The sequence below is a fragment of the Carassius gibelio genome, chromosome B23, assembly GCF_023724105.1.
Source record: "Carassius gibelio isolate Cgi1373 ecotype wild population from Czech Republic chromosome B23, carGib1.2-hapl.c, whole genome shotgun sequence".
Taxonomy (NCBI): Eukaryota; Metazoa; Chordata; class Actinopteri; order Cypriniformes; family Cyprinidae; genus Carassius; species Carassius gibelio.
Window position 1 is genome coordinate 26,846,100 of NC_068418.1, and position 12,620 is coordinate 26,858,719.

Below are 12,620 nucleotides of genomic sequence, written 5' to 3' on the forward strand. Positions count from 1 at the left end.
GATTCAAATGATTTGCGATCCCCAAACTGACTCAAATGATTCGTGATCCTGTATCGAACTCCCCAACTGACTCTAATGATTCGCAAATGATTTAAATGATTTGCGATTCCCGAATTGTTTCAAATGATTCGCGAACCCGCTACGAACTCGCGAACTGATTCAAATGATTCGCGATCCCCGAATTGTTTCAAATGATTCGCGATCCTGCTCCGAACTCCCAAACTGACTCAAATGATTCGCGAACCCGCTACGAATTCCCGAACTGATTCAAATGATTCGTGATCCCCAAACTGACTCAAATGATTCGCGAACCCGCTTTGAACTCCCGTACTGACTCAAACGATTTGTGATCCCCAAACTGACTCAAATGATTCGCGAACCCGCTTTGAACTCCCGAACGGACTCAAATGATTTGCGAACCCACTCCGAACTCTCGAAAATTGATTCAAATGATCCAAATGGCTTATTTACACTTATGTGACATTAAAACAGAATCCTGCTCTGGTAATGCCAGTTCCTAGGATTTACACGAACAAATTATTGATATATAATATAGGCCTTCTTATTGTGATTTTATATATGTAATATTGAATTCAAATCAATGAATTAGGAAAATAAATGTTATACATTTAAAAAACACAACAACATCTGTTATATTTAGCAGCCCTTAAAATGTTTTGAAATAATATACTGAGAAACCTGACTGAGGTAAATAATACTGAAATAAAACAAAAATGTTCAAATGCCATTCTTTTTAATAATTATAAACTATAATAACATTTAAAATAGCATGCAATATTTATTTACATTTTATACTGTGGTTTTGTGTTCTGATCTGATTCATGATGTATGAATTATTTCTGAAATCTTAATTTGCATGTATGTTAAATATGAATTTGCTTTACTTCTTTGACTCCGTGATCGGTGATCATGATCATCTTCACAGTGTTCATGATGTCATCCGGCGAGAGCTCCGCCCATCATGATGTCACATCCTGTGGGAGAGAGTGATTTGTTTTTAAACAAAGAGGTTTTATTATACTATTATAGCATTAATACTTCAGTTATTTTCATCTGACTGTCTGTGGAAGTAAACACACATCACAGATGGTCAGATGGAAATACTACAGCAGGAAATGATCACGTGATCGACTGACCTCTGTCAGATCTGAGGAAATCTTCCCAGACACTTGTTCTTCCTCTCCGTTGTTCTCCTCATTGTTCTGCTCGTCTTCACTCTCTTCATCACCTGCGGCACTTTCATCACTTTCTTCTCCTCACTGCCATCTTCGTTCTCCTCTTCTCCTCCTTCCTCTTCTCCCTCTCCATCTCCCCCTTCCTCATCCTCTTCTTCCTCATCTCCATCTCCCCCTTCCTCATCCTCTTCTTCCTCGTCTCCATTTCCCCCTTCCTCTTCCTCATCTTCTTCCTCGTCTCCATCTCCTCCTTCCTCTTCCTCTGCTTTCTTCTCTTCACTGCCATGTTCCTCGCAGTCGCTCTAAAAAAAGACATCAGAAACTCAGATGTTGTTTCTGATAAAGAAGCTGATGAAGTGAAACCTGTAGAACACTTTCACTGTTTCGGTATCTGTTTGAAAGGCAAATCATATTTTGACAGAAATCTAAAAATGTTGAGGGGTTTGTGTCACAGGTGTGTTTCGAACATATCATATATCATAATATGGAAACTGAGTTCTCAGTAATATAGTCAAACTAGTTTGTTTTTGCATATGTGTGCATGAGAGTGTTTGTGAGAGATTGTGTCTGTGTGTGTGTGTGTGTGTGTGTGTGTCGTCTTCTGAGCTCTCTGATCTCTTTACTCTCCACCGCTGCATCTGTCATTGGCATTTATCATGATAAAAACAGTGACTTTGTTTAGCATCATGTTCCTTACCCTCTCAAATTGAGAGTTTGTATCTTAAAGGGTTAGTTCACCCAATAATAAAAATTATGTAATTAATAACTCACCCTCATGTCGTTCCAAACCTGTAAGACCACTGTTCATCTTCGGAACACAGTTTAAGATATTTAAGATTTAGTCCGAGAGCTCTCAGTCCCTCCTTTGAAACTGTGGGAACAGTATACTGTCCATGTCCAACATCAGAAAAACATCAGAAAAACATCATCAAAGTAGTCCTTGTGACATCAGAGGGTCAGTTAGCCAGATAACGAACAAAAGACTGACTCGTTCACAAGTCAAGAACCGGTTGCATCGGTGTTCGGATCATCAGTACTTCTTTCTTCTTTCGGACAGTTCGATTCAATAAACCGGTTGAAGAAAACGTTTCACTGTTTTTTTTGCGCTCGACGTAATGACGTCATTAGCGATGATTGCCCTTTATTCAAGCCTTCGGTTTACTTGGGCTCATAACATTAGTACAGAATCAGTTCAGAATCAATCACCAAAAGAATCAGTTCGGTTCAGACGCTCTGTGTGTCGGTCTGCTTTCACGCTGAATCACACATGTGCAGTATCATCAGCTCCTCGGTTCTCGAATCGGACGCGTCTGACAGAAACGGTGACTTGACTCAAGACTCAATCTTTTGTTTGTTATCTGGTTCGGCTCTGTCTTCATCTTCAGTTCTCTCTTCACAGCAGTTCAGTCAGTGTACTGTTTGAGTAAATGAATTACTCCGGGATATTGGTTTGTTTGAACTCAGAGGGAGTGTCAGACACATTAAACAAGTTAACAGCTTAAGTCATTTGTGGATTACTGCGTATTGGAGACGCGAACCGTTTAAAACGATTCAGTTCGATTTGGTGAACTGGTTCAAAAAGATCCGGTTACATCGAATTATTCTTTCGTGAACCAGAGATCACAAACTGTGATATCCAGCCCATGTTATTTTCTCCCACTCCCACCCGCAAACAATCAAGTTTTGTCCCGCTCCCGCCCGCAAAATCCCGCGGGTATACGTAGAGTAGTTTTTTTTTTTTTTTTTACATTGCATATTCTGCCTGCTACTCTGTTATTTATATATATAATATAAATGTAAAAAATGAACTTGATAATGTCAATGTCAAATGTCAAATATTTTGGTTTATTTACGTTTAATTAAATGGATGAACATGAACAAGAAACTAGAACACAGAAATACAGTAAAAGTAAGAAATGTAAATAAAAATATATATTTTATTAATATAAAATAATATAGCTTAATAAATTATACAAAGATAATAAACCTGGATTTATTTCGTGTTCAAAGGGAAAGTAGCTTATGGGGCCTGAGTGTAACGATTGACCACAGGAACGAGAGATCCAATAGCAGTGTGTTTTAATGGGAAATCCAAAAATCAATATCCAAACAGGCAAGTGGTCATAACCATGAAAACAGTCCAGATACAAAACAAACATGGAACAAGAAACTAGAAACTAGAAACTAGAAACCACAAGGGAACATGAGAAAACTGGGGGACGGAAAATAAGGACTCCATGAAACAGAATGAAAACAGATTGGTATATATAGACAGGATAACAAAGGAAGAGGAGACAGCTGAGTGCAATAACAGCTGTGCAATTAACTATGATGAAGGGACAAAGCTATGTGGGAAATGTAGTGCCTGCAGTGAAGTGCCTATGGGGAAGTGAGACCACTACTGGACACCCGGGGTAACACAGAACAAACACTGTGACATTACCCCCTCGTCTACGGAGCAGCTACCAGATGCTCTACCTTAATACAAGAGCAAACCAAGGAACACAGAGACCAGGAGGGAAGTGGACCGGCGGAGAACCAGGGGGAGGGACAGAGGGCCAGGTAATTGATGGAAACAGAGATAGGGAGTGCAAGAAGGAGACCAGGAGGGAGGTGGACCTGCGGAGGACCAGGGGAGGGATGGAGGGCCAGGTCCATAGAGGGAAAGAGAGAGAAAAAGAAAAACCAAGAAACAAAACACAAGACCAGGAGGGAACAGAAAGTTCAGGGGCCCAGGACCGAGCCGACAGGGCAAGTATCCAGGGTGGATTAGGTGGAACTGGAGCCGTGCTGTCAAGACAGAAGCCCACCAGGGCGGTGCAGAAGACCACCACATCCATGCAGTCGAGACAGAAGCCCACCAGGGCGGTGCAGTAGACCACCACAGCCATGCTGTTGAGACAGAAGCCCACCAGGGCGGCTCAGAAGACCACCACAGCCGTGCGGTTGAGACAGCAGCCCACCAGGGCGGTGCCGAAGACCACCACAGTGGGATCGATGACACAGGAGAGCAAGTCTGGTTAGGTAAGCCTGAAATAGAGAACATGAACAGGTTAAGGGTGGCCTCCATGGCCCCGAGGAGATGGTAGATGGTCTCCTTGACAGGGCAGGCGGTGAGTTCCTGGATGGCCTCCATGGCCACGACAGGATAAGCCGAGCGCTCAGGGAGTTTGGCTGAGATGTGACGAGGCTCTGGAAGTTCCACAGAGGCATGGAGAGGCTCTGGTAGTTCAGCAGAGACGTGGAGAGGCTCTGGTAGTTCAGCAGAGATGTGGAGAGGCTCTGGTAGTTCAGCAGAGACATGGAGAGGCTCTGGTAGTTCAGCAGAGACGTGGAGAGGCTCTGGTAGTTCAGCAGAGATGTGGAGAGGCTCTGGTAGTTCAGCAGAGACGTGGAGAAGCTCTGGTAGTTCAGCAGAGACGTGGAGAAGCTCTGGTAGTTCAGCAGAGACGTGGAGAAGCTCTGGTAGTTCAGCAGAGACGTGGAGAGACTCTGGTAGTTCAGCAGAGATGTGGAGAGACTCTGGTAGTTCCGTGGTGTTTTGACCGGATTCAGGAAGATCAACGGTGACTTAACTTTGCTCATGAAGATCAACGTGACTTGCCCTTGTTCATGAAGATCATCAGTGACTTGACTTTGCCCATGAAGAACACTGGTGACTTGACCTTGCCCATGAAGATCAACGGTGACTTGACTTGACTCCTGAAGTCTAATTGTAGTAGTGCTTAACTCATGAGTGTTAATGGTGACTTGACTCGACTCTGGAGGGTCAATGGGAACCTGACTCAACTCTGGAGGGTCAACAGGAACCTGACTTGACTCTGGAGGGTCAATTGTAGCTTTCATCTTGTGCAGTGGTGCTGGGCTGGCAGCCACCTTGTGCTGTGGTGCTGGGTTGGCGGACATCTTGTGCAGCGGTGCTGGGCTGGTGAACAATTTGTGCTGAGGCGGTGGACTGGCGGCCATATTGTGCAGTGGTGCTGGGCTGGTGGTCCTCCTGTCTGGAGACCCCGGTCTAGGGTTGGCTATCCCACCTGAAGAGACAGGTGTGGCTGGGGTATCCCACTGAGACCGATGTTGCAGGTACAGTATGAACCCCCAAAAATCAAAGACCTCCTGCTCATTCATTTCCCTTTCTGGTAGAGGGTTGTCCAGACAGGCGTTGAAAAAGTATTTCAAGGCTGCATCATTATATTCCAATCCTACAGCCAGGGTCCAGAATTCCTGTGCCACATCACCCACCTCATTCCCCTTTTGACGGAGGGTGGTTAATTTTAGGAATCTAACTTCTCCATGCTGGCTGGGGAACGGACACAAAATCCCACACCACTGGATCTGGTTGGATGGAGTCCTTCTGTAATGATTGACCACAGGAACGAGAGATCCAATAGCAGTGAGTTTAATGTGAAATCCAAAAATCTATATCCAGACAGGCAACAGGTCATAACCATGAAAACAGACCAGAAACAAAACAAACATGAAACAAGAAACCACAAGAGAACACAAGAAAACTGGGTGACGGAAACCCAGGACTCCATATAACAGTCCATGTGCATCTGTCTGATGTCAAACTGTGTTCATGGTTAATAATGTGTATTGTTTGTCATATACATGTAATTTGATCATAATAAAATAATAATAAAAAGTAAAAACATGTCTGATGTCAAACAGTGTTGAGTAATTATCTCTGTTGCTTACTGTATTTATCAGATATCGATTACATTCTTATGAATTTAAGCACATGCTGTTTGGTGCACTTCAAAACCCTTCAATTTCAGTCTTTTGTGTCAATTTCAGTTTATCCTCGCAGTCGCTCTTAAAAAAGGCATCAAAAACTCAGATGTTGTTTCCGATAAAGAAGCTGATGAAGTGAAACCTGTAGAACACTTTCACTGTTTCAGTCTCTGTTTGAAAGGCAAATCATATTTTGATAGAAATCTAAAAATGTTGAGGGGTTTGTGTCACAGGTGTGTTTCGAACATATCATATATCATAATATGGAAACTGAGCTCGCAGTAATAAAGTCAAACTAGTTTGTTTTTGCATATGTGTGCATGAGAGTGAGTGAGTGTTTATGTAACTGAGTGTTTGTTTGTGAGAGATTGTGTCTGTGTGTGTGTGAGAGAGAGAGAGAGAGAGAGAGAGAGAGAGAGAGAGATTGTGTGTGTGTGTGTATGTGTTTCCTACCCCATCGTCTTCTGAGCTCTCTGATGTAGTTACTCTCTTCCACTGCAAATGTTTGTATCATGATAAAAACAGTGACGTTTGTTTAGCATCATGTTTCTTGCCCTCTCAAATTGCGAGTTTGTATCTTACGTTATAAGATAACAATTGTGAGTTAACATCTTTCATTGTAAGATATAAAAACAGAATTGTTACAATTACGTTATTATTTTTTATTCTGTACCTTCGGAGTATTGCAAGTTAATGTCTTGGAACTGAGTTATAAATTCGCAATAACACTTTTTTTTCTCAGAATTGTGAGTTAGTTCTTGCAATTGCACAACATCGCATAATTCTGGCTTTTTTTCCCCACAAAAGTGTGAGAGAAGACAATTTTGAATTGTAAATATAAACTCGCAATTATGAGAAAAAATCTGAATTGTGAGATTCCTGATCAACTTTTTCTTTTATCTCTTGTTCGCAGAATTGTAAGTAATTTTTTTTTTGTTATAAACTCACAATTGTGAGTTAACATTCTGAATTGTCTATATGGTGAGATATGAATTCCAAATTGTGAGGTAGAATTCATAATCATGAGATAAAAAGTCAAAATTACTTTTTTTTGTTTAATGCATTTTCAAAATTGCGAATTTGTCTCACAGTTGCACAACCCAGAATTGTGAGATAAAAGGTAATTTTTTTTATTGTTTTGTCAGAATTGTATCTTGCAATCGCGAGTTATAAATCGAATAATTATAAAATAACAACTTAAAAATAAATGAGTTTAAGTTATAAACTCGCAATTGGGAGTTAGCATCTTTGAATTCTGAATCGCAAGAAAACTTGGAATTTTGAGATAAGTCACAATTAACTTTTATTATTTTGTAATTTGTGTTTTTTCATAATTGTGAGTTATAATCTCAAGATTTTTGTTCTCAGAAATGTGAGTTTATACTGTATTATAAACACAATTAAACTTTTTTTGTTCTCAAAATTGAATGATTATATAACTTTAGTTATAAACTCGGAAATAGTGACTTAACATCTCAGAATTCAAACTTACGAGAAAAGTTGGAGATAAAAAGTCGTAAACAGCATTCGATCACTTTTGGACATCTTGCAAATTCCCAGACAACAAGCGATTTTGCCCAAGAACTGGCCCACATCTGGCCCGTGTGAAATCGATGCGGGCCAAATCTTTTGTGTTCCACTAGAGAATGAAAGTCACAGTCTTGGCTCAATGTGAGGGAGAGTAAATGATTATGATGACGTAACGATCAAACCTTCACACCACACCTGCATGTGTTTGTTTCGCACAGGTGGAGCACTACTTCCTGTCGCTGTACGTGTCGGTGCTGGATACGCTGTTCCGTCACGTGTTCCACGGCCGTGGTGATCACACTCTGAGTGCGCTGGCCAATCACATGTCACTCCTGCGCTCCGCTCCGCACTAGTTCATCGAGGCTCGTTTCCTGCGCCAGCTTGCGGTCTTCACCTGGACGCTTCAGGGCGTTGCGAATGCACTCAGCGGAGACGTCTGGAACATCGACAACTCGCTCCAGAGCTCCACACATGGACTTCAGCGTCTATTTATCCAGCAACAGCTCGAATCCCATCACATGGAGTGTATTTTCATACAGTCAAACCAAAATGTATTCAGACACCTTCAACATTTCTCACATTATCACAGTTTATTGGCTATAGTTTAGAAAATGTTAATAAAACACAAGAAGTTAAACTTTGTCAGAACAAATACATCTTGATTAATGTCAGATAACTTAGAAAGGTATGTAAGGATAATATCATAATTTTTATTTTAGCGAAGTGCAATTAGACATACAGAGTGCATGCGTGATGTATAGACAAGAGCTCGTACGCATTTAGAGTGCATTCTTTCAATGCATGATTCAGTCTAATAAAATACATTTAGATTAGAATGATCACAACATATCAGGACAGAAAATTTATATATTTATATAATTTCATATAATTAATCAATATAACACGAAGAGTACTGTTTTTCTCCTGAAATTACTGTGATTGCAAATTAAAATTTTATTTACAACAGTTCTATAAACAATAATTTTTGGTTTGACTGTATCCACTCAACACTTTTCTTTCATCTTTTCTAAATTAATTGTTAATTTACAGTTATGATTGAGAAGAGACTCTTTTGTGATAATGAGACTCTTATGAATGTGAGCAGTAATTATCGAGAACAGTGTCTCTCATAATTATGGCAGTCCTACTGTCGTCCAATCAAGAAGCAGCTGTGGTGTCACATGAAAGCCACTAGATGTTGGTTACATACAAAGAAGCTAATCAAACTTCAATTAGATGCTTAAATATAGCTTTAAAAAATAAATAAAATAGAGGCGCATGCGTGCAAAGACAGGAGAGATGCGTTTACTTCACGACAGTTTACCTTTTATTAAAGATGTTTTTCAAAGCAATAGAATATATTTTGAGGCTTATTTACACTTATGTGACATTAAAACAGAATCCTGCTCTGGTAATGCTGGTTCCTAGGATTTACATGAACAAATTATTGATATATAATATAGGCCTACTTATTGTGATTTTATATATGTAATATTGAATTCAAATCAATGAATTACAAAATAAGTTTTATACATTTAAAAAACAACAACAACAACAACATCGGTTATATTTAGCAGCCCTTAAAATGCTTTGAAATAATATACTGAGAAACCAGACTGAGGTAAATAATACTGAAATAAAACAAAAATGTTCAAATGCCATTCTTTTTAATAATTATAAACTATAATAACATCTAAAATAGCATGCAATATTTATTTACACTTTATACTGTGGTTTTGTGTTCTGATCTGATTCATGATGTGAGTATGAATTATTTCTGAAATCTTAATTTGCATGTATGTTAAATATGAATTTGCTTTCATTTTCTTCTTTGACTCCGTGATCGGTGATCATGATCATCTTCACAGTGTTCATGATGTCATCCGGCGAGAGCTCCGCCCATCATGATGTCACATCCTGTGGGAGAGAGTGATTTGTTTTTAAACTGAGGTTTTATTATACTATTATAGCATTAATACTTCAGTTATTTTCATCTGACTGTCTGTGGAAGTAAACACACATCACAGAGGGTCAGATGGAAATACTCCAGTAGGAAATGATCACGTGATCGACTGACCTCTGTCAGATCTGAGGAAATCTTCCCAGACACTTGTTCTTCCTCTCCGTTGTTCTCCTCATTGTTCTGCTCGTCTTCACTCTCTTCATCAGCAGCGGCACTTTCATCACTTTCTCCTTCCTGACTGCCATCTTCATCCTCCTCTTCTCCTCCTTCCTTCTCTCGCTCTCCATCTCCCCCTTCCTCGTCCTCTTCTTCCTCATCTCCATCTCCCCCTTCCTCTTCTTCCTCGTCTCCATTTCCCCCTTCCTCGTCTTCTTCCTCGTCTCCATTTCCCCCTTCCTCTTCCTCATCTTCTTCCTCGTCTCCATCTCCTCCTTCCTCTTCCTCTGCTTTCTTCTCTTCACTGCCGTGTTCCTCGCAGTCGCTCTAAAAAAAGGCATCAGAAACTCAGATGTTGTTTCCGATAAAGAAGCTGATGAAGTGAAACCTGTAGAACACTTTCACTGTTTCGGTCTCTGTTTGAAAGGCAAATCATATTTTGACAGAAATCTAAAAATGTTGAGGGGTTTGTGTCACAGGTGTGTTTCGAACATATCATATATCATAATATGGAAAGTGAGCTCGCAGTAATATAGTCAAACTAGTTTGTTTTTGCATATGTGTGCATGAGAGTGAGTGAGTGTTTATGTAACTGAGTGTTTGTTTGTGAGAGATTGTGTCTGTGTGTGTGTGTGTGTTTCCTACCCCGTCGCCTTCTGAGCTCTCTGATCTCGTTACTCTCCTCCGCTGCATCTGTTTGTATCAGGATAAAAACAGTGACTTTTGTTTAGCATCATGTTCTGATCAAACTTTTAATTCAATCACATTCAGGTCAGTGAGTTAGACTTTGAACTGCGCTTCATTTAACAGATCAGTTTTTGGGAAGAAACTAAAATAGCCAAAAGCACTTACAGGCAGCGAGTGTCCGAAAGCCAGAAGCACCAAAACCAGCAAAGCGATCTTCATCTTTAAAGTCACTGTACAAACAATGAAAGCAATTAATGATGGATCTTCAGGGTTTCTGTGGGTCTTAAAAAGCCTTAATTGACACACAAATTCAAAAATGAAGGCCTTAAAAAGCTCATAAATCAGAAAAATAAATAAATAAAGCCATGGCCAAAAATGTTACATGCACTTAAAAAAACATTTTTTTGTCTTGTTTTCCAATGCAAACATTCTTTAATCAAGATACGTTTACTGGAGATGCAAAACAACTGAAGATCTGTCCAGTTTTCTGAGAAACTAATCAAAATGTTCATGCTTCAAACTTAAAAATAATAATAATAAGTAAGACATGAAAAACAAGACAGTTGTGTTCAATTTATTCCTTACATTTTCTCAAGTTGATCTGAAAAACAAAAAAGCCTACAACCATAAAGTTTGCAGAAACCCTGTGTAACATGAGGTGATTGGTTCTTACCTGTGATCGACCCGAAGCGTTCAGTTAGTGAAGCACAGAGAACAGCAGGAGATCATGAACTGAAGTTGGTCTGGATCTCCTCGATCACACAGACGGCATTTAAACGAGCGTCCCGACATGCGGGGGCTGTCAGACAGACGCTGCGTGTTTTAATGAACATAACGGAGCCCCTATAAACATCTATTTGTGTACCACCACAGACAGAGGGACTGGACGGCTGAAATCAAACTCTTTTATAAACCGAGCCCAACGCCGGACACAGATATGAGTTTTGATTATACAGATGTTTAATACAGATGTTTTCATTTCCCCTGTGAGACAATCACAGCTCTTTTGTGGGCAGATTTAATTGAAAGTGAGATCTTAAGGACGTGTGGGCATCGAGACGTGTTCTTCCTCTAGATCACGCTCACATTTCCAGACTGTGACGTTGATGAGGTTGACGTAATGCGGAGGGAAGAAAGTACCAAAACAAACCACAGGAAACTGTAAAAATGTGCTTTATTAGAGAGGAACTTAATTTGCATCTTAAATACTGATTTGGATAATGAGTGTTTCAGATGTGTTGGATGCAGTGGTGTTTAAAACTTCTTTTGGTTCAGGAAATAGATGAAAAATAGGTATTTTATTGTATATTATATAGTTTTATTTTAGATAACACTAAAATGTACTATATTTACTATGCATAAATATAATATAGAAAACATATCTTATAGATACATTTTATAAATAAATATTTTTTCCAATAAAATTGTTCAAATGTTTTACACACACACACACACACACTGCTTTCTTAAGTATTGGGACAGTAAAGATAAAACTAATCTGTTTGCTGTGGAGTTAAGAAATCTGTAAATATGATTACAAGACGAATATGAGACAAAATTACAGAATGTCACATTTTATTATTGGGTGATTCAACACAAATATGTTTTACCAAGAAGTTTCATCTCCCTATCTGATAAGTATTGGAACAGTTGCCTCACAGCTCTTTATAAAGTGTTGAGCTGTGTCTTATCAGTTCTATCCATTGCCTCTGCATTCTAAGTCTTGAATTTGATGATGACACACACAAACCAGGATGAAGATGATGGAGCTGACTCTAAAGGAGAAAACAAGAATTTGGATGCTAAAAGAAAATATGAGTTGACAATCGACAGTGCGCAGGAGAAGTTGACACAGAATAACAGAAGCTACACAGAAAGATGCAAACCTCTGATCAAACCAAAAATAGAAAGGCATAAGTTTTATGGAGAGATGAGACAAAGATGAACCTTTATCTAAATGATGGAAAAGCAAATGTGTGGAGAAAAGGGAACAGCAAATGATCTTACGTATACATCCTAATCAGTAAAGCTTGGTGGTGGTGTCATGGTGTGGGCATGCATTTGGTGTCGTTGGAAAAGGCCCTCTCAGCATTAATGATGACTTAATGTATGACGACAGCAGCAGAATGAATTTAGAAGGGTACAAAACCATATTGGCTAACAATATTCAAGAAAATGCCAAAAGAGTCATCAGAAAGCACTTCATATTACTCCAGGACAATGACCCAAAACACCCTGCCAGTTCAGTCAAGGACTTGATCAGGGAAACGTAATGGAAAGTCTTAGGTTGCCCAAGTCAATCTCCAGATTTAAATCCAGTTGAGATTGAATTTTACCGGCTAAAGAGTAGACTC

At 39.6% G+C, this 12,620-nt stretch overlaps 1 protein-coding gene across 2 annotated transcripts; it reads right to left on the bottom strand.

Annotated features, from left to right (window-relative positions):
- Positions 1-809: 809 nt before the first annotated feature.
- LOC128011433 (acidic leucine-rich nuclear phosphoprotein 32 family member B-like) lies at positions 810-11,267 on the bottom strand. 2 transcript variants are annotated; one of them, XM_052593803.1, is made up of 5 exons: positions 10,940-11,267; positions 10,432-10,496; positions 10,225-10,272; positions 9,538-9,906; positions 810-995 (listed from the first exon to the last, which is right to left on the bottom strand). In XM_052593803.1, exons 2-5 carry the CDS (start codon positions 10,483-10,485, stop codon positions 981-983), a joined length of 486 nt encoding a protein of 161 aa, XP_052449763.1. In that variant the 5' UTR covers positions 10,486-10,496; positions 10,940-11,267; the 3' UTR covers positions 810-980. The 2 variants fall into 2 exon arrangements, with proteins under 2 accessions (XP_052449763.1, XP_052449762.1); XM_052593802.1 differs by lacking the exon at positions 810-995 and adding an exon at positions 8,834-9,377.
- Between the last annotated feature and the right edge of the window lie 1,353 nt (positions 11,268-12,620).